Source organism: Lates calcarifer, linkage group LG5 (assembly GCF_001640805.2).
Source record: "Lates calcarifer isolate ASB-BC8 linkage group LG5, TLL_Latcal_v3, whole genome shotgun sequence".
NCBI classification, from domain to species: domain Eukaryota; kingdom Metazoa; phylum Chordata; class Actinopteri; family Centropomidae; genus Lates; species Lates calcarifer.
In genome coordinates this window covers 9687324-9708077 of record NC_066837.1, presented here as the reverse complement: position 1 = coordinate 9708077, position 20754 = coordinate 9687324, and the positions used below count along the sequence as shown (strand labels likewise).

The 20754-nt window shown below is 41.4% G+C and overlaps 1 protein-coding gene across 2 annotated transcripts in view; it reads right to left on the bottom strand.

The window, feature by feature from the left end:
- Nucleotides 1-1849: 1849 nt before the first annotated feature.
- sdk1b (sidekick cell adhesion molecule 1b) overlaps nt 1850-20754 on the bottom strand; it is a 218953-nt gene continuing 200048 nt past the window's right edge. For both annotated transcript variants that reach the window (XM_018684437.2, XM_018684438.2), the window contains 15 exons: nt 18855-18958; nt 18621-18691; nt 17690-17828; nt 16342-16398; nt 16107-16208; nt 14661-14776; nt 10326-10512; nt 10071-10208; nt 9820-9981; nt 9485-9610; nt 8823-8987; nt 8234-8371; nt 5327-5447; nt 5111-5240; nt 1850-3757 (listed from right to left, as the gene is read on the bottom strand). In XM_018684437.2, the coding sequence (XP_018539953.1) occupies nt 3452-3757; nt 5111-5240; nt 5327-5447; nt 8234-8371; nt 8823-8987; nt 9485-9610; nt 9820-9981; nt 10071-10208; nt 10326-10512; nt 14661-14776; nt 16107-16208; nt 16342-16398; nt 17690-17828; nt 18621-18691; nt 18855-18958 (2062 nt within the window). In that variant the 3' untranslated portion in view covers nt 1850-3451. The remainder of the gene's footprint in view (nt 3758-5110; nt 5241-5326; nt 5448-8233; nt 8372-8822; nt 8988-9484; nt 9611-9819; nt 9982-10070; nt 10209-10325; nt 10513-14660; nt 14777-16106; nt 16209-16341; nt 16399-17689; nt 17829-18620; nt 18692-18854; nt 18959-20754) is intronic.

Sequence of the window (20754 nt, the reverse complement as noted above, 5' to 3'; positions counted from 1 at the left end):
GGCAGAGTCCGGGGAGCTCATGAATTATGTGGACGGATTATTATTAGTCTTTATTATATTATAATCTGTGGGCAGAGACATGTGGAAGGCCCTGAATCACTTCTTTACAGAGACAAGAGACCACGACTGAAAGACACAAAATACTAATACGTTTGTAGTCTTTAGCGCTTCTTTGCTTCTATTTTTAGTCGTTTTGCATTTATTTTTAGCCATTTTGCATCTCTTTGTGGTGATGTTGCATCTCATTCTGGTTACATTGTGTCTATTTTCTGGTACTTTGCGTGTATTTTGAATCATTTTTGCCTTTTTCTGTTTTCTTTGTTGTTGTTTTGTGTCCTGTTTAGTGGCAATTTTTCTTCTTCTTCCTCTTTTTCTTGATTTGCCGACACTGCCCTGGGCCCATATCATGTGATAGCATGAAAAATACAGCATACAAATTTAGGGCTCCTCTTTAAATAGCCTGCTTGAACTGACCAAAATTAATTCATTAATTATTGCCTTTTCTCCCATTAACAATAAAGTTCATACCATATCATCAAGGCGTCACAAAGATAAGTCATATTTTTTCAGTAACATGTCCGCTTTTTTGCACGAAAGGTTTCAACAGGTAAAATGAAAATAATGAAACATGATTTATATAATCTCATGACATCCCATTTGATTATAGTTGCACTGATGACTGTCATTAGTGTTGATGATTGCTGGGATAATTTGTGTATCCATGTATCTCAGTGTGAAAGTATCAACAACACTAAAGTAGAATCTGTTTAATAAAGTTATTTCAATTCGTTTATGTGATAATATATATCAGCAGGGGAGGGATATGAATATGGGCTAATACTAAACTGATGGTAAGTATAATTTTAACGTACTTTACTTGAATGTTGTACTTTTTTAACTTGTCTCCATTTATTCGACACCTTCAGAATAACATTTTCAGATTAAGATTGTACATAAAAACACATACAGTAAACTTAAATTCAGTGTTTTGTTGAAAGATTAAGCCAGTGGTTCTGAAAGATTTTAGTTTGTGACATGTTTGTTGAGTTGTCATAAATATTTTAGATGGTTTAATTCAAATAATAGTTTGAGCCCCAAATAAGTAAACTGTCTAATAAGAAAAAAATTGAGAGAAAAACAAACAAACCAAAACAACAAAAAAAAAAAACAAAAAAAAAAAAAACAGACTGGAACCCTTTGTTAACTATAGCTCCACCTCCTGCAGCTACAACAGTAAAGTACTGCTTACACACTGTTGTATCAGTTTAACAGATACACATCAGACATCAGTCAGAGGAGATGTTTTTCTGCAGTATTTCTACTTTAGATACTTCAAGTACAATGCTGTTAAACTTCTGTGTGGGATTTTGAATGTAGAAAATACAGAAGTATTGTTGCACTGGTACGTTTAATGAAGTTAAGGATCTGCCTACTTCTTCCACCACTGTATAGCAGTTTGCATGGTGCACAATATATCACAACTGTAATTAATGCACTTTGCCTCTGCTGAATTATCTCATACAAAACTGTTGAATAATTGAACTGCCTGCTGCAGGGAAGAGTATCACACAGGTCCTTCACACACTGAGCAGAGCAGAACACTCAAACACCGATAGAAATTAATTAGCAGCTGATAAAGGTCTGGTCCTTCCTTTCTTTTACTGCTTTCATAAATGACAGTGCCAATGCTCGCAGACCTGGAGCTCAGTGTCAGTGGGTTCAGTTCAGGGTTACTCTGAGTTAACACATTTTATGGCACATCTTTAATTCAGTTCATGTAACAAGGGGGGGGTATGTGATGCTCACGGACACATTCACTGTGCCAGCACTAAAACAGACCACACAGACACACTGTTAAACAATGACCATTTATTCACACGCTGCATGGGACTCAAAACAAGCGTGACAGAGTGAGGGAGGCTGGCGATGGGCTGGCTGGCTGGGTTGGTGGAGAATCTTTAAATCATACATGAGCATAAACTTGACGGATGATTTTTTGTTTGCACTTGAGGAGAAGTACATGTGTGTGGGCCAGGCTGCCAGGGTTCAGACAGTGGGGCCTCGTGGTTAAAATTTCAGTTTGAAAGAGAAAGATTCTGTAAAATATCCCATGATCATGTTCCCTATTCACTCGCTGAAGCGTGTTTTTTTCTGATTCTCGTTAAATAATCTTGACCGTTGTAATCCATCAGTGTAGCCGTGAACTCTTTCTGGTGCTGTTTCGCTCTTTGCTTTGAATTACACAACAACGTGGCTGAACTACGTACAACAGCGCACAAGTAAAAAGTTTTTCCCTGTACAAAATCCATCTTAAAAATACAAACACACATACAATGGCACGCTTTGCTTAGCAGTGGACGACAGAGACAGATGAACAGGGCGTAGAGCCATTTTATACACGTGTGCTTGTATGCACACGTGTCTCAATCAAGCTCACACACAAACACACACACGCGCTCAAACTTGTAAAAAATTAAACTTCAGCTGAATATAGATGAAATGTGAGGGGTTCGGCTCAGTGCAAGCGTTATGGCTTTGGGGCGGAGGGGGAGGGGGCTGACTGTGGTGTAACGAGCGCTGACAACAGGCAGTAGACGGTAAAAAAACATGTTTTTTCATATGTTCCAACCCAAAACCCCAAACATCACACATCGCTCTCAGAAACCACGCAACACTCTCACTGAGAATGCCTTAAGTGCTTAAGAACTCTGGCCCACACTTGCTCTCAGTCCTTTATCAAACGCAGTGATTATCGATTGTTATTCTTCTCTTCCTCTGTGTGGTGGTCTTTTAAAGCAGACAGCTCCGTGTTTGTGGACATGAAGCAGTCTGTCAACAAAAGCTGCTCCCTCCTGTGCCATCTTTCAATAATTCTCCTCACCCTTAAGGTTCCTCTTCCCCGGTGGGAGACACTGAAATGACGCATCAGCGAACGCATATATGTGTGCGCGTGTGTGTATTTGTGCACTTATACAGAAAACAGAGAAGAAGAGTTGTGCAGAAATTCCACGTTCAACCAGTTCGAGGTTGAATTCTCCCCTCAACATTTACACAAACGGACTGATCGAGCTCTCAGTTCTCATTGGAGAGTCTCTGGAACAGGTATGAATATCTGGTGGTGCCACCGGTGTGAATGTGTGGAAACGAGAGAGTAACTGTGTGTGTAAGCACAGTGACACAGAGGCGTGAAAGAGTAGGAGAGCAACACACACACACACACTCGTCGACACAGTGAGGATCTTTGTTAACGAGGGGAGAAGGCGAGTGAGAAGTGTAGGGTTTAGTTCTTTGGGGGATGAAGGTTTGTTTTGTCACCAGTTCCGTCCCACGTGTCCTCATCTTGTCCTTCCCTCCCCTCCTCTAGACCAAACACACACCGTTCCCTCTTCCCCTTCCTTCATTTCGTGTACGTGTGTGTGTGTGTCATTTTGTGCAGGTTTTGTCTCTAGAGTCAAACAAATGAGGAGAATCCCGTCACAGGGGTGCGTGATCCCGGTGGGTTGGTGTTGGGGTTGACGTGTGTGTGCGCGGGCTGCCCCGTGGGTGTGTATGCGCCGCCTGTGCTGTGCTGGGTGACCACGGTCTGGTAGTAGGGCTCCGTGTCCGCGGTGGCGCACTCCTCATAGCCGAAAGGAGCGCTGATCCCTTTGAGGCCTTTGGGCTGCCGCTTCCAGGAGTTGTAGTAGGTGGGGTCGCTCATGTAGTGGTTGACGAAGGAGTGCTTTGGCTGCTCGTCCTCATAGTCGCTGTCTGTTAACTGGATACAAACACACACACACACACACACACACACACAGTTGAGTCAGAAACACCTACTGAGTATACAGTGCACTGTATTTACCATCCATCATTTTATTTGTGTCCAAATGTGAAATCTATGATCAGTATAGACCCCTCAGCGCATGAAACTAGAATTACCTCCTCATGGTTGTGTACCTCTGCTAACATGTCATGTGACGTCACAGTGACCTTTGACCACCAAAGTTCATGTGTGTGTTCAAGTGAATGTCTCGGCTAAATTTGACCTCAGTGAGATATCATTGGACGGACGGAAAACCTGAAACCATGAAGTCTCCGGTCACGGCTGCTGCTGCTGCTCTGTTCAGGGCATGTGCACTACATTCTCCTAACAATCCCACAATGCAGCTGCAAGAGTTACAACCTCACAACACTACACCTCACAACAATGCAAAATGATGATGACAGGTGGCTGAAACCTCCAATTACTGCGCACTACAGAGTAAACTACTGAGTGAACCAGGGAGTGATTTTGGACACAATCACAGAAACCTAATAGGAAATACAGAATTTGGGTGTTTCAATGTAAGTGTAGGGGGTCTGATATCAAGACAATCATTGGTCATTGAATCAATGGCGGACCAGCGTCAGCAGTCTTTTCTTCTACATCTGTTTCGGCTCACAGACAAGACTTGAGGGTGATGACATCAAACAATGGCTCTGAGCCTCAGCATTGAATCAGAGACATTTCGATTACATTGTACAGCCATTAAACTGCACCACTGCCACTTTTCATTCATTATCAGCAGCATTTTAGCCAATTCAGCAGAAGGTTGGAGAGAGCTCTCTGACAGCGCACCCCAGTGATTTTAACCATTTCAATGGGTGGTGATTTGTCTTTGGTTTTCATCTCCACCTTCTCTTCTTCTTACTCAAAGAGGTGTCTATCAAACATATTCTCTTCAGACTCCAACAAAAGACAAGCCTGTTTCATCAGGTTTCACAGTGACATGAAATGTGACCTATGAAATGTATTTATCTTGGATTTACTGTAAAGACATTTATGTTGACATTGATTTCTACAGCCCTTTTCCAAATAATAAAAAGGGAGTTGATATCTATCTGACTGCTTTTATCCACTGATGAAAAAGTAGCCATATGCAGTAATATAGAAAATTGGGAATGCAATGAATTGAATCGTTGGGAGGATAATCGTAATCAAATCAAATCATGAGATCAATAAAGATGCACAAGTATACAGTATAGATGTACTATTGTCATGATTATGTATGTGTTGCTGTCAACCAATTAAGCCTTGAATCGGAGAGAGAGACAGTAAGTGAGTGTGAGAGAGACTGAAAGAGAGAGCTACCTCTGACTCAGAGACCTCAGTGGGTTTCTCAGTGAGTGTGGTGCTTTCAGTGAGCACAGCTCCATTATAGTTGTTACAGATGTCTTCGTCTGAGTAGTGAAGACCACCTGGACTCGGCCTGGGAGGAGACCTGCACAAACACACACATACAGATGTCACATCTGTTGACCTGTGTAATATTTTGATGAGAGTGTGTATGTGTCCGTGAGAGCTCACCTGGTCCCGTTCTTTTTCAGGAAGGAGTTCTTGGTGTTGAGCGTTCTGCTGTTGAGCTCCAGAGCGGTGAATCCTCCGTTGTCCAGAGTTACAGACTCCTCCACTGTGGACACGTGCTTCCCTGGAGAGAAAAGATAAAGGAATCAGATGGAGTTGGTTCGGATAAATACTAACTGCGGGATGGCAGCTGAAGAATTTTCCTGAAATTGTTCCTCTCGCTGTAAAGAGTTTATATGTAATCTCTTGTTTTATTCATTATGGATTCAGCCTCCTCTCGGGCTTGAGAATGAGAAGCAAATGAAACTAGGATGAATAATTTGGCACTCAGGCAATAACCATACAGAAAACCCTCATTATTTAGGCACCAATAACCATAAAAAATGGAACAATACAGGAAACACTGTCATGTTTAAAATTGAGAGAAATATGATTGCTGTTGTACGATTGCACAGCAAGGTGCTCTGGATGATTTAAAGTCATCTGAACAAAATTTCGATGACTCCTATTCATTTCTCCCTTGTCTTTATGAGTGTGTGATCGCCCTGCCCTGGTCTCTCTCCCTCCACAGCGCCTCCCTCACTCTGTTTGATCGCTCTGCTGCCCAGAGGATGCGCCAAGGTTTCTGTGGCAACTCAGATTAACAGCTGTCCTGATGTAACCTGCTCATCAGGACTAATTTTGTATTACAGATGTTGGCATGACCACACACAGACAGATACACACACACACACACACACACACACACAGAGTGACTGCTGCCTGTACCTAGGAACATCACAGGAAGCCTGAGAGGAGAAGAAACTCAGATGTAAACAGGAAGAAAAGCCTCAACATGAAGGCCGAAAGCTTTAAATGAGTGACTGGGCAACACATCACACAAACTAACAGTGTTTTGACATAATGAGGAGGAAGTTTGTCCTTCAACCCATGCTGGTGAGCATCCAGTCCTACTGAGGCATCATTGAGTAAGACTCTGATCCTTCTAGCTCCAGGCTGTTGAGCTCTCTGACTGACTCCGTGGAGGTGGTGTGAGTTCAAATATATGAGTATGAAACGCTGGGATGTGAGTTAGCATTTTATTCTTCCTGTGGATTTCTCAGTGGAGCAGTGAATCTGGTCTGAACAAAGCTTTAGTTAAAATCACTGAAGTGTGAACAGTTTCATGTTGGGGAAATAAAATAAAACCATTAAACACCTCATTTGTGAATTTTGTAGCTTTAGTCCTAATACACAAATGAGGTGTTAAATGGTTTATCACATTTCACAAACATGAAACTCATTCTTATTTCAGGCCAATAAATAAACTCTGGATAACTGTAAAAGTCTAAATTGAACTCTCTTTCCAGTTAAATGACATTCCAGTGAAGATTTATCAGTTTAATTGTTTAAGTTGTAACTTAGTAAATTAGCTGGCACTGGCTCAGCTAATACCAAAAATTAATTAGAGCTTATTTTCTCTATCAACCAACCTAAAGCCATGCTCAGAAACCCACAGAAATTACAGTGGGGCTGCAGCAAGATAATTTTTACTGAGATGCTTCAGGGCTCCATTTGCCCTGAATCGTCCTGGTGAAGGAACAAGACTGACCGTGTTTTCATCTCTCAAATGGCCCCTAACAGGTGGCAGTGGTCCTGTAGGAACAAGACTGCTAGAAGCAATTTTGCTCTACATACAGTATAAATGAGCTGGTGCATTCCTCAACTTTTAAGTGTCATAAAAAGTGGAGCACGCTGTAATGAATCAGCAGAGGATACATGTGGTGAGTGGGACTATGGAGACTGACGAGAGAAAAATACCATCCCCAAACAAATAACACCAAAACGCCACAAAACTGTATGAATTTCACCCTAAGAGAAATTACATTAGACTAGGGCTGGATAAAAAAATGGCAACAGCCTCCCCCAGCAGGACAATGTGCCAAGGTGTTGACCTGGCCTCCAAACTCCCCAGATCCCAATCTGATGGAGCATCTGTAGGATGCACTGGAACAAGCCAGATCCAGGAGACCCACCCCGGCAACATCACAGGACACCCCTAGTGGTTCTGTGTCCATGCTCCATAGGTCAGAGCCATTTCCGGGGCACGAGGGGTGTTGTGACTGATCATTGTAAGCGGATCAGTTTGGGTTGTATGATGTGTAAATATCTACTTTGTGGAAGTTATTACAACCTACACAAAAAGGTTATTTTAAGTTGTAGATGATAGCTGCTGTATGAGTCGCCTATCAGTCACGACAGTCCCATACACTTTGATGTAAAAAGCCACAGTCTGTGGACTTGCCGCAGTTTATGGGACTGTCGTAACCCTGGATAGTTATTTGACTCTGGCTATCTTGTAGCTAATCAAGAGAGGACTACACTGTACAAAAACCCTCACTGATCACTGCACACTGATTTAAGTGATATTATCTCTGGCTACGAGATGTGAGGCCGTGGAAGCTGAGGGAACAGTGTGTGGATTCTGCTTTATCCAGCCCATCCCTGTCGGGGAGTAGTTAACGAGCTGTCTGCAGATATCAGGCTGATGTGTTGTCAACACAAACAGTGCAGATGAATTAGTGAACAGGCTTTTAGTTTCAGTGTGCGACATGATAATTTAAGTGGATGTCTGTACTTAGTTGAAGCATCTGCTACTGACAGTCCCTGTGTAGCTGTGTGGGATAGCATTTATTTTTTAAAAATATGGATGATGATGATGTCCTTGAGGTGTTTTTTAATCATTATTCTAGCTCAACTGTTTTATGCATGTAGACCTAAAAGATACAGATTTGCTCACTTGCTGGAATGTGGAAGAAATTCAATCAAATGTCGAAATGAGTCCAGATGAATTGAATTCTGGACTCTGTGACCCGAAACAGAATCAGGAGATCAGTGCTGATATCCAGCACGAACAACACTGCTACAGACCTGTGCCACAGGCTTTGTACTTGGTGCTGTGTCCATGCAGCAGCAGTGTGAAGACCAAGACCAGGATGAGGATGAGTCCCACCAGAGCCATGACCAGCAGGAACCACCACTCCTCATAGAACGGCCGCTCCGACAGCGCTGCAGGCAGAGAGAGGGACACACATCAGGGAGATGCCAATTATTCTTTTGTTTTGATCCTATCTTGATGCTGTAGGTTATCCCACAGAACCAGAAATATTCCTCACAGTCCGTAAATGATACCTCTTGAGGACTGACTCTCCACCTGAGACACTGAAATGTCCAACTGTCATAAAAACTTGTGCAGGTAATTTTCCATCATGTAAGATGATTTCTAATACTAATAAATAAATAAACTTTTCACAAATTAGATTTAATAAATTGTAGTTATGTGACTCTGCCTCTAGATGGCAACACACCCAAAGGCACACAACCACCAGTCACTTCCTACAGAGTATCCAGAAGAATAGAAATTCAGTCGAACAATTCAATCAAACAAGTTGGAGCACCCTGGATTTGTTCATTAACCTGAGCTTCTGCAGTGTGTGCGTGTGTGTGTGTGTGTGTTTACCAGCAAGAGAAGCAGAGGGTGTGCTCGGCTGTCCGTAACCATAGCGATTAACAGCGATGACTCTGAACTCGTAGCTGATCCCGGACCTCAGGCGCTCCAGTGGCACTGAAACAGACCTGCTGGTGGGAGGGAGGGGTCTGATGAAGGAATCCCACACCCCCTCATCTGCAGAGGGAGAGGGGGAGAGACAGAGGCAGAGAGAGGGAGACAGAGAGAGAGAACAGGCTTTTAGAGAGGCGATGATCTGTTTAAGAATTTGTCCCTTTCAAATGTCATGATATTATTCAAGAAAACTATAAATCACATAAAATTATATTTAAAATGATGATTGTGATAATGTGGCAATGATGAAAATCACTGTTATTACTATTAATATAAGGGGTATTACTATTATAATCAGTAGTAGAATTACACCACACTCTACAATCTCCTCTGCAGAGTGCTCCCACAGACATTCTCTTGCCGTATCTTTATTAGAAAATTGCTGCTGACTTGATTTGCACAGCGGGTCTTAATGAATCTGGAGAAAGCTGCGAAAGTTTAGTGAAGGGTGGTACTTAACCTCCCTCTTGATTAAAGAAAAGAATGACTGTACATGATGAAAAGGTGCGTGTCAGGCGGCTAAAAACTGACCCATTGGTAGCATTTGTGCTCCAGCTTACCTGAGGGACGAGCCTCAATGACGTATCCGGTCACAGGTGCTGCACCGGTATCTCCCTCTGTCCAGTGGATATTGAGGGCAGAGGACGTCTTGGTGATGGACATTTCCATAGGAGACCCAGGGGTGCCTGTAATGTCACACACGTTTTTTTTTTTTTTTTTGCTTAGGAAGACACAGTTCTGACAATACTAACCTTTGCGATAACTGCCAGTTAGTTTGTTACTTTATGGATGTAAATACGACAATGTAAAAATATAGTCGACGCAAAGAACAAATGAAATGATCAAATAGCACACGGTACACTTACACACACGTTAAATTACAGCCATGTCCTACCTTGCATAGGCTGAGCAGTGATGTTTGCCTGTATGGGTGGTCCATAGCTGACCGTGAGAGCCTGAACACTGAACGCGTACGTCGCTCCTTTGACCAGGTCCCGAACCTTCAGCCATCGCTGCCAGCTGCCCTTCACGTCCACCGTCACAACTTTACTCACTCCTGCTCTCACACAGACAATTCAAAAGAAATGTCAAGTCTCCTCCTCAACACGAAGTTCTGTGAGCGTGTGTGTATATGTGTGTGCGCACCTTGTACGGGAGCTGTGGGCTGGTAGACGACCCTGTAGCCCTCTAGCTGTCCATTAGGAGTGAGCGGAGTTCCCCAGGACACGTTGACACTTCCTCCTGTCACCTCTGAGAAGGACAGGTAGCTGGGCTGGCTGGGAGCTGCAGACACACGGAGAATGACAAATGAAATAAAAAGATGAATACGGGACATAAAAAACTATAACATGATGCTTGTTTGTTTAGTTTTAATGGAAAAGAACTGTCGTCACTCCCTACCTGACTGCAGGGTCCGAGCCCCACGGGGGTCACTGGGCGGTCCGTCTCCTGCCGTGTTGAAGGCTGTCAGCGTGACCAGGTAAGGCGTGTAGCTGGTCAGATTGGTGAGATGCACACGGGTGTCTGGGACAAAAATCACCTTCACCTTCTCACTCTGGTTCTGCTTGTCCCTCTCCCAGTAGTGGATCTACAACATGGGAAATAAACACTGTCAATGACACAGGGCTCTGTTCTTCTCCTGCTCCTGTTTTCTCCTCTCTCTCCTCATTTCTGCCAACCATACGTATTATTTACTGTCTGTCCTTTGCTCCTGAGATCCCCTTATCGATCCCTATAAAATACAAGTACTCATGCTCTGTTTTAAAAGTTGGTTATAGAGAGATTTGTTTAGGTGTTGACAGTTTAACAGAAGGGTGAAGTAGGTATAATTTCTGACGTAAGATATTGACCTTTTTGTCCATTTTCTGCTAAATAAAATCTTAACATAGATTAGGACCACAGACAAGCGCTCTTTCTCTCCTTATTATAAACCTTGGACTATGTTCAGTAACAATGATTAAATGAAACTTACAAGCACAATGTTGCACTCATTGTCATATGAGAGCTGTTGTAATTACCAGTTTCCAACTTGTAAAGAGCATTAATGTCAACAACATCCAAATCGTCATAATGACTGATGTGAAACTGATGTTGATATCTGACCTAGTGTCTAATAATACAGAAGTGCCTTAAAAACCATACAAACATGGATGCCTTACATCAGCTTTAGTCTAAATGTAAATTTAATGTCTAAAGTCCTACATTATCAGTGCACAGTATTTAACCCTTTAATCATACAACATGAGATTTGCTCAATTGAAACAGTTCAAGTGATCGACAATTACACACGTGGAACAGAATCACGGTGTGTAGCGTTTTAACAAACCGTACAGTGGGCCTGAACTAAATGCCACTCACAGAATAATCATGGACATGACCTTTAACTTTCATGACACTGGCCAGTAATGAAGACACACAGGCTACTTTGGTCAATCCCTGAAAGCTTAAATAGAACAAAAGCCACCTGATTATTATACCCAGCATCATGAGATCAATATATTGATATTAAGACTTGTGAATGTCACAATTTAATGAAGCCAAAATTAGCTTTTTTTCAATATAAAACATAATCGCTCTTGGTTAAATGTCACATATCTGTGGTTATTTGAGAACTGTGTTACTTATTTGACTTTGAGAAACAAAATATTTTATAAATCCTGAATGTGTGACTTTTACATTGGAGTCTGGGTCACATACTTTTAATGAAACAGGCTGTATATAACGAGACAAAACAGATGAGCAATATACTTGATATCTTACTGCCAGTAAACAGCCTATATAAATGCATATCTAGTAACAAAATCTGTTCAATGCATTAAAACAGCTTGCCTCCTGCTCATAATGGGACTGGACAGGTGCATAGACACATTAACATTTCTTACACTTAGAGCCACTTGCTTCAAACCTGACCTTTTACAAATCACCACATTTTGTTTAATTCAAACTGAATGTAGACAAAATATTTTCATCTATTAATGTTTAAAACACCAAAGGCCGGTGTGACATGAGAACTGCCTTAACTTTCCCCACACATACTCTGCAGCAATATCTGATACACACTAATGGCAAGGTTACAGAAGTGGTTGAGCCTCATGCATTAGAAATGAATCAGAAAAAGTATCTTGTATACACCCCTCATCATAAGGCCTTAAGGGGAGAAAACAGCCGCAGCAGCCGTTCCAGGACGTCTACTCATGGTGGTTAATTTAGATTTCATTTAAATGTTTAATTTAAAGTCATGGAAAAACACGTATACTTAAAAACCAGAGGAAGTGCAGCACATGGACGTTTTCCTTGACAAGCGTTCAACGACAATCAGCCACCTGGGTACTAATCACATGGCTTGTCAGCTCATTAAAACTGTAATCAGATCATGAAACCGTAGCCTTTATAAGCACAGACAGACTGGACATTTGGTTTACTGGCAGTTTTTGGTGTGTCGTTGATCTGTGGACCAACAAGATGGATACAACGTGAGAAACCAGCCATGACGATTGATATGATATGATTGATTTTCATGTATTTAGCACAAGTGTCATGCCAGCCAACAACAACACGCAGCAATGTAATGTGTTTCTTGCTGTTACCATATGCTGAAATATTATAATAAATAATAATTCATTTTGTACCAACAAGACTGTAAATGCACTGAGATCTTTAATGATACCCATTACTTAGTGAGGGTGTTAAAAATGGTTTTATTATTCAGGTCTGTGGCAACAAATGATTATTTGGTAATTCAAGTAAATAGTAGTCAGTATTATGTTTTGTTTGTGTTAATCTTTTTTGGGACATAAACTGTCTCTGTGCAGTTTGGTTTATAAAGATAAAAAAAAACAGCCGAGAGCTGCTTTTTTGCTATTTTTCCTAACAGAAAGCACCACAAAGCATCATAAGCTATATTTGCAACCTCCAAACGTGGAAGTAGCAGCTCATGAGTAGCACTTGAGGGCAGCATTAAACCATCTCTGTCCTTCTGCAAGCTCTTACAATAATGAGATACAGAAAAAACTCATCCATTTGCTCAATTCAATAACGAAATGTATTACCATCTGCATAAAAGAAATATTTCCATTTAAAAATATTTCATTTTAGAAAACAGGAAATATCTGTTGTGATACTTTACTGGTTTAGTTAAAAGTCCAGGTGATTTTGTAATCCACTCTGCTGTTGTTTAACAGATCTATTCTGGTCAGAGTGAGACCCTCAGGATTAGTCTAAAAAACAATTTTAAGTTGTCATGAATAAACATGATTTTGATACAATTTGATCAGATCAACATTAAATGGATTTTCCAACCATCTCTTTTGTTTTTTTTGATTTAGGATCTTAGGTCATGATGAAAAACAGCAGCTGGCTGTTTCTATAGGAGGAAACCTTTTATTTTTCTCTGTCTGCTGGACTGCAATAGTGTGGCCAGCCCTTAAAATGTGAATGTCTGTGACTGACTGACTGACTGATAGAGTTGGCTGCGTGATGAAGTTATACCGCTGGTTGGCCGGCTGTTGGACTTTTCCCATTGGCTGTCACTCTGTTGAAATGAATTGGCCCAAATGGTTTCTAATATGTCATCAGGGAGTGCAACTTGCAGGGGGAACACACACCGCTAAGTGGAAACTGCCAGTGTTAACAGTGGCTCACAACGCTGTCAGCAGCCCGGCAGCAGAGACACTCCGTGGTGCGGTAGGCATTTCATAATTTTGCATGCCCATACATGGTTCAGCCATATACTAGGTTTTTGCCTAGTCTTGGTTAGGTTTTTGTTAGTGTCTACTGCACTTCTATTTCAGTGTGAATTTGGGGAGAGCTTCAATCAAAACTACGAATGACTGATTTGTACTGAAGGTTCAGATTAACATTTCATAACGTGCAACCTTTTACGTCAAGTGTGTTCAAGAGATTCCTCTTGACAGGACCTGCGTAATTTGGTATTACCTGTTACCCCTCACCCATCATGTTCACTGTGTTTAACAAGCCCTCTAGGGCATTTCAGTAAACTGCAACTGTTGAAAAATACTCTGCTGTGAAGTTTACCTTCAGTCCTACCTGCCATCTATGCTGCTCATCTAACAAAATAGGGGTGTTAACAGAAGTCAGAACCTATAAATTCATAAAACATTCCTTCTTTGCTCTATTTCTCTCGTCTTAATCTCCTTAACTCCCTCTGCCTCACACTCCCCTCCCCATGTCCATCCATCTCTCGTAGTTTAAACGTATTCCCTCGATCCTCGTCTCTAATCAGGATTCTACAGGGATCGCTTGCTGGTCTCATTCCTTCACTCTGCAAATATTACATTCCCTTCTTTCTTCTCCATTCCCCCCTCCACTCCCGCAGAAATCAATGTGTCTAAAGCAGGACAGATAACCTTGTGTTTGAAGTACTAAGAGCGAGGGGGTGGGACAGGGGAGCAGAGAGGGAGAGACAGGCAGAGGAGTGATATTGAAACCATTAAAGGATATTCAGATTCTTCCTCTAACTTAATTCTCTCTGTTTCTCTCGTCTCCATAGGACACTTGAAGGTGCAGCAGAGCAAAACCCCTCCAAGACAAGAGGGGAGACATTTTAAATACAGATAGAAACAGTGCTGTGTGCTTTCCTTCCAGTAAACAGCCTCATACTGTGAGCACTCACTTGTGTGTGTGTGTGTGTGTGTGTGTGTGTGTATTTTTCTGTGTTGTATGTACCTAACATGAGGAATTTTTTTGTGTGTATACATGTTTGTGTGTGTGTGTCACCTTGTATCCTTGGATGAGTCCATTCTGGGTCTCGAGAGGGGGTGTGTCCCAGGTCACTTCCAGGATGGAGGGGGACACGGCTGACACTCTGATAGACTGAGGGGCCACCGATGGAGCTGTGGCAAAAGAGATGTTTCTTTAGACAGTAACTGCTGTGTGTGTGTGTGTGTGTGTGTGTGTGTGTGCAGCTGGGTGTTAGAGTGGAAAATAGGCAAAATACGGTATGTTCTCCTCTTCCAATTAGAATGGGCCTAAGGCAGTACCTTGTTACTCCACTGTACCACACATATGCATGAACACACATCGGTGTGCACCTGAGGCTAGAGAAAAGGCCATATCACCCCATTTCATCATCACCCTCTAGCCTTTTCTGCCTCCCCCTCCCACTGCTTATCCTCACCTCTCACTCCAGTGCATGTGATATAACCTACTAAGCTCTACAGACACGCACACACACATATGCACATATACACACCGCTTGAATATCAATGCATTAGTGTGATGGAGGGAGTGTGAGATTGTAAGCGAAATTGCTAAAATGTGTGGGTGTTGCTATCATAATGTCAAATGTGTTCACTTGCACTCTTGTTTGTGCAATTGTGGTTTGTGTCTTGTAGTAGTAGTGTGTATGTGTGTGTGAAATATTTGCTCTCCTGTCTGTCTAATGGATCCATGGTTTGTCTCTGGTGAAAGTTAAACAGGGGTTGTGCCATCATTACAAAATAGATGACCTTGTACAGCTGTGGACGACATTCAGATGTGCGCGCGCACACACACACACACACACACACACACACACACACACACACACACACACACACACACACTCCCAAACAGAGAGCACCACTTAAGCCTCTCAAAGGCAATATCACTCAAGGGGCACTGAGAGGTGTGGACACGACAAAGTGAGAAAGAGAAGAGAATGACAAGAGCACCAGACAGGGCATGAATGGCAGAAATCAGACTAGACTAGACTTTTTTTTTTTTGACAAAACAATCCCAACTCATGGTTTGCTTACTCGTTTCTTCTAGAGATTTCAACCATGTCATACATTCTTTCAAATCAGATCGAGCACTATGAATGAAATCATAACAGCGACTGGGCGTTGCTCGTCAACAGATCTATCTCCAGCAAACAAACAAAAAAATCTGCTGCTGAGGACCATGTGATGTGGTTGAAAGCCCTGGAAATAACTGGCAAGTGGACCTTGAGTTGGAAAAAACTACAGTCAAAAATGTGATTTCATGCTTAAAATTATAATCCACATGAAATACTTTATGTACCTAAAATGCTGCTTTCTAACAACAAGCTTGAAAAACAACACTCAACCACTGAAGTGCTTCTCTGGCATTATGTTCTACAAGTGTGAATGTTCATAGACAAGATGCACAGATCACACGTTCCGACTATGACAAATCTAACAGCTTCCCGCTGTTTTCATTTACCTGCCTCTCCAACAAACACCTCGACCGGGGTGGAGGGTGGGCTCTCTCCGATGATGTTGTAGCTTGTCATAACAATCTGGTAACGTTTGAATTTCTTCAGCTCTGTAGAGAAATAAGAGCTTACTTTAAAAAACTTTTCAAACACGCCAGACACTTGTCATGGTTGTGACTGACACTAAAACTTAATCTAAAAACAGAAAGAACTTACTTCCCAGTTCCATCTTAAATTACTTACGTGTCAACTCAAACTCTGTTAGCGAGGCACTGCTGACTGTCTTGAAGGTGCTCTTGGCTTTGGAAGAGCAAGAGAAAGATGGAGGGAAAGTAAATCAATAAACATTTCAAGTCTAACAATAAACTGAGCGATTATAATGCCATTCGGCAAAATGACTGTATTAAAGCCCTTTATGTTTCAGACTCAGCGGACACTGGATGGACACAGAATTGTCCATCTGCCAAACTATGGAACAGATACTCAATCGACTATAAAGCACTTCAGGCTGCACAGTGCATAATATTTTATTATTGCAGTGTTATTGTGCAATACGGGTCTCATAAGAAAACAACTGTCCAGTGAGGGCCATTTTCTCAGTCTGTCATTATAGCCACACAGTTCATCCCTACTCTGATGTGGAGAACATCTGAGAACATTTTTTTACCCTCAGTTCTTTATGCTTTAACGTTTAACACCTTTGAATTATAATCTTTTCCAAAACACTGCAAAATGGGTTACATGAAAACTGCTTGTACTGCTGCAAGAAAAATGATATATAATATAATCTTTTTTATAGACACTCAAGCACGACTCAGGTTATAAACCTTCTACAAACATTGTCAAATTGTTACAAAGGGAACTTTCTTCATGTCTGATCCTCTCTTTTATTGCTTATTTTGTGACCTCACATAATACAAACACTGTCATTTATTCTTGTGCGACTGTCTGACAACATACTTGTCTACTTGAACAGTCATAGCTTAGCAACTGTAACTAGGCACAACAGACTTGTCAAGATTTAGATTCCTCTGCTTCTTGAAACGGTGTGCATGGGGCTATAGCTTGAGCCATAGACAGGATTTAAAGACTTTGGAGGCCTTTTATTAGAGTAAAGAATGGATTAAACACTAATAAACTAATATAATCTGCAGAGTTAGCATGCCTTGTAAAGTAACTTCAGCTACGAAATTTAGAGGGGTCACAGGTATGTAAGCAAAGCAACTAAACAGGGTTATACTTTAACGAAAAAACATATTAATATTAATGTTAATATTAATAATACAAAGACTCACCATCTCTATATTGGAATACAAGAACACTGATGTTTCTTTATTCCCAAGACATATAAATGGATCATCGAGTAGTGATGATGCTGACTGTTTGCCTGGGATCACGTATCAGTTACAAGCTTTTTGTTTCAGTTTCAATATCATGCACTTTATGCAGCCAACAAGTGCATATTTAACTTCTTATAAAATGAGTCACTTGGAAACAAATTAAAAGCCAGCTGAAGAGTTACAGTTCATAAAAATCTGCTAGCAAGAACAGAAAGTTTGACAGGTGTAGCATCAGTATCAGCACTACTCACTTGTAATGAGGGCACTTGTGGTGGTGTTTTTTGTTGTCCGGACTTCTGCTTCAGCGAAAGTGGAGGTGTTTACTGGGAGCTCTCTGTAGTACAGCCGGTATCCAGTCAACACCCCGTTAATACTGTCGTCACTGGGATGCTGGAAACATGCTAAAACAAGGACACACATGCACATGTGAAGTGAAGTATCAGTGATCCGTATCTCAAATAGAAACTTCTGAGAATCCTGCAGTATGCTAATTTTCATTTTCTTGGTGACTGACAAGGCACTGGCTGGCTGGCAGAGCAGTATTTTATCAGCAGAGTCCATTTTAAAGGGCTGGTGGATTGGTCTGGCTGTAACCCGCACAGACACAAAGTGATGCTTCAGTGGGTTTGGCACTCTTGTAAAAGGATGATGAAATTGCTGGTGACTTTGTTTTTCCACTGCCTCCTTCTGCTCTGACACAAAGCTACAAGAAGCAAGAGAAGACATTTCCAAACAGAGGACAAAGAATGACAAGCAAGTGAAGTTGCCAGCCTGTATTTACTGTCTATTCACATATCACTATAGCTCTAAACCACCTCTATTTTTCCTCTGTTGGACATCGCCGATGTTTGCCTCTCTCACCCTCTAACATCTCCCCTGCTGATATATCCTCATTAGGACTTTGAACATTTTTCTCCCTTACCCAGGGCTGTCTGTCCCTCCGTCTGCCCATCCATCTTTCCCTCCATCTCTCCAATCTGTCTGTGCTGCCCTCTGACCTTTCCTACTTTAGTAATAATGATAATTGCATCCACAGACATACACACAGCAGACAAGTCTGCAGGGGTCTCATTCTCCAAGTAAGTGATTAACCTGCACTCAAGAGTTTCGTTGTGTAGGCCTGTGTGTATATGCTGTATATGAATTTCAGGGATTGTTGTTGTGTTACAAGTCTGAAAATACCTTCCACTGCACCAGGACTGAGGTAGTGGTTGTGGGTTTCACTGCGAGGATCACTGGAGGCTCATCAGGCACTGGAAAGAAAACACAGAGGAAACAGCGTGAGAAAGAATAACACACAAAGAGATAGTCTTGCTTGTGTTCATCCCCTCACAGATTTTCTCTGTTATGTTTTAAAAATCCACATATTTCCTTGTCTTCCTGTTTCTTTCCTCCCCTGCTCCACCAGTCTCTCACCATCCTGCAGAGTTGTAATAGCGTCCGTCTCTTTGCTGAGGAGGCTGTCTCCTATATCGTTGGTGGCCAGCATTCGAAACTTGTATGATGTGAAGGGCTTCAACCTATAGACACAGACATGTGTACAGAACAAATAAACATATATGTAAATAGGAGGGGCAGTTTTTGAAGAGAACATATATTTGCAGTTCAGCCACATTTTGGAAAGTCTGCTGGACCCTCATGCAAGATTCACAATATTGTTTTGTTGAGATTTTATTGCTAGACGAACCGATGAGGATATTGCATTTAGTCAATAAAACCACAGCAGTACAGTTACACTCATGATTTGAGCAAAACACTTTTCTAACACTACTACAGCTGAAGCTAAAGTGTCTTGGTGAGGCATCTCCTTTCTCAGCATTCACAATTAATGTACACACATTGCACTGGATGCACCAGTTGTTAATCCAATTCCCATATTTTTGTTATTTTAGATATGGGCCATGGGTGAAAATTGCCCCTCAATGCCCACTCTTCGATACAAGCCTGTGCTTTGATCTCATATTGTTTAACAGTTGCTATTTAGACTTAGTCTTATTATTAGCAGGTCAGTCACCTGTAAAGCACTTTGAATGAACAGTGTGAAAGGTGTTAGACATAGTTGAGCTAAAGCAGATTTTTGTTTTCCATTCAAAGAATTTTGAGAAGTCAAAGAGCATTATGAGTATCTGCAGGACAATACAAACATGCTGAATGCAATTCCTTGCTTTCAAAGCCTTTGTAAAACCATTCCTTGAATGTTTTGACTCTGCATTATTAACATCAGCTTGTGGTCTTCTCCTTTTATGCTACCAGAAAAACACACAAAAAGGTGCATGTTTACAAAATTCTGCTCATCAAAACATTACTCTACAGCACCACAAGTAAAAAAAAATAAAATAAAATAAAAATAATCTCTCTCTCTTTCTCTCTCTCTCTCTCTATATATATATACACACACACACACACACACACACACACATACACATATATTCAAATATATACATATATATATATGTACAGATCCACTGCGTACCTTTAACTCTTTGGAAATTACTTCCTCCCAAAACCACCTTCTCCCCTTCTTACAGGCATGTTTTGCTCTTTCAGTGGCCTTTGAAGATCAGACAAAGTCTTGAATAATAATAATCTTACACCTTTCCTAATTGTCTCCCCTGCCAAAGTATTTTTTACTGCCATACTACCACAACATCTTATCTGCATTTCTCCTCTGTGCAAGGTGAAAGCATTAATAAGCCCAGAATAACAGTTTACATCAGTCATTTCAAAAACAACCTACTCTAGAGCCACTTACAATCAGCACAATGAACACGCACCCATTGTTAGGGACTAGCGAACAAGTCTGCTGCACAGCGCCGTACAGCATGCTAATAGTTTAAATGTACCCTCTCCCATACACTCTGTGAAATTGATTAAAATTTAAAAAGGACTTTTGGCTGCAAAACAGTAATTTTTCCTAATTTTTCATTGATCTACCATATTATTAAAATGACTTAACAGGAGCAATTTAATAATTTGTAACAAGGAGCCATTTCATTCCTCCTCACACATCTATCTGCAAGGTCCTTCTCCAGACTTTATTTACAGAGCACCTAGGAGACTACAGAAGGCCAGTTAGAAATCCAGCAGGCGACAGGAGAGCTGCTCAAATGTCTTCTTGTATAATAATGAGCTGGGCCCAATAAGGGACAAGAAAAGGCCCTATGGGGTTGTGGGTATCATAGGAATAGAACATCAAAGGCACCAAGCTCAAAGAGGGTGGGGTACCAACAGCACTGGGAGGATGTTAAGGACAGTGTTTGAAAGTCTGTGTGTGTGGACTTTATGTGTGTATCTGCGCATTAGCCTGGGGACTTCG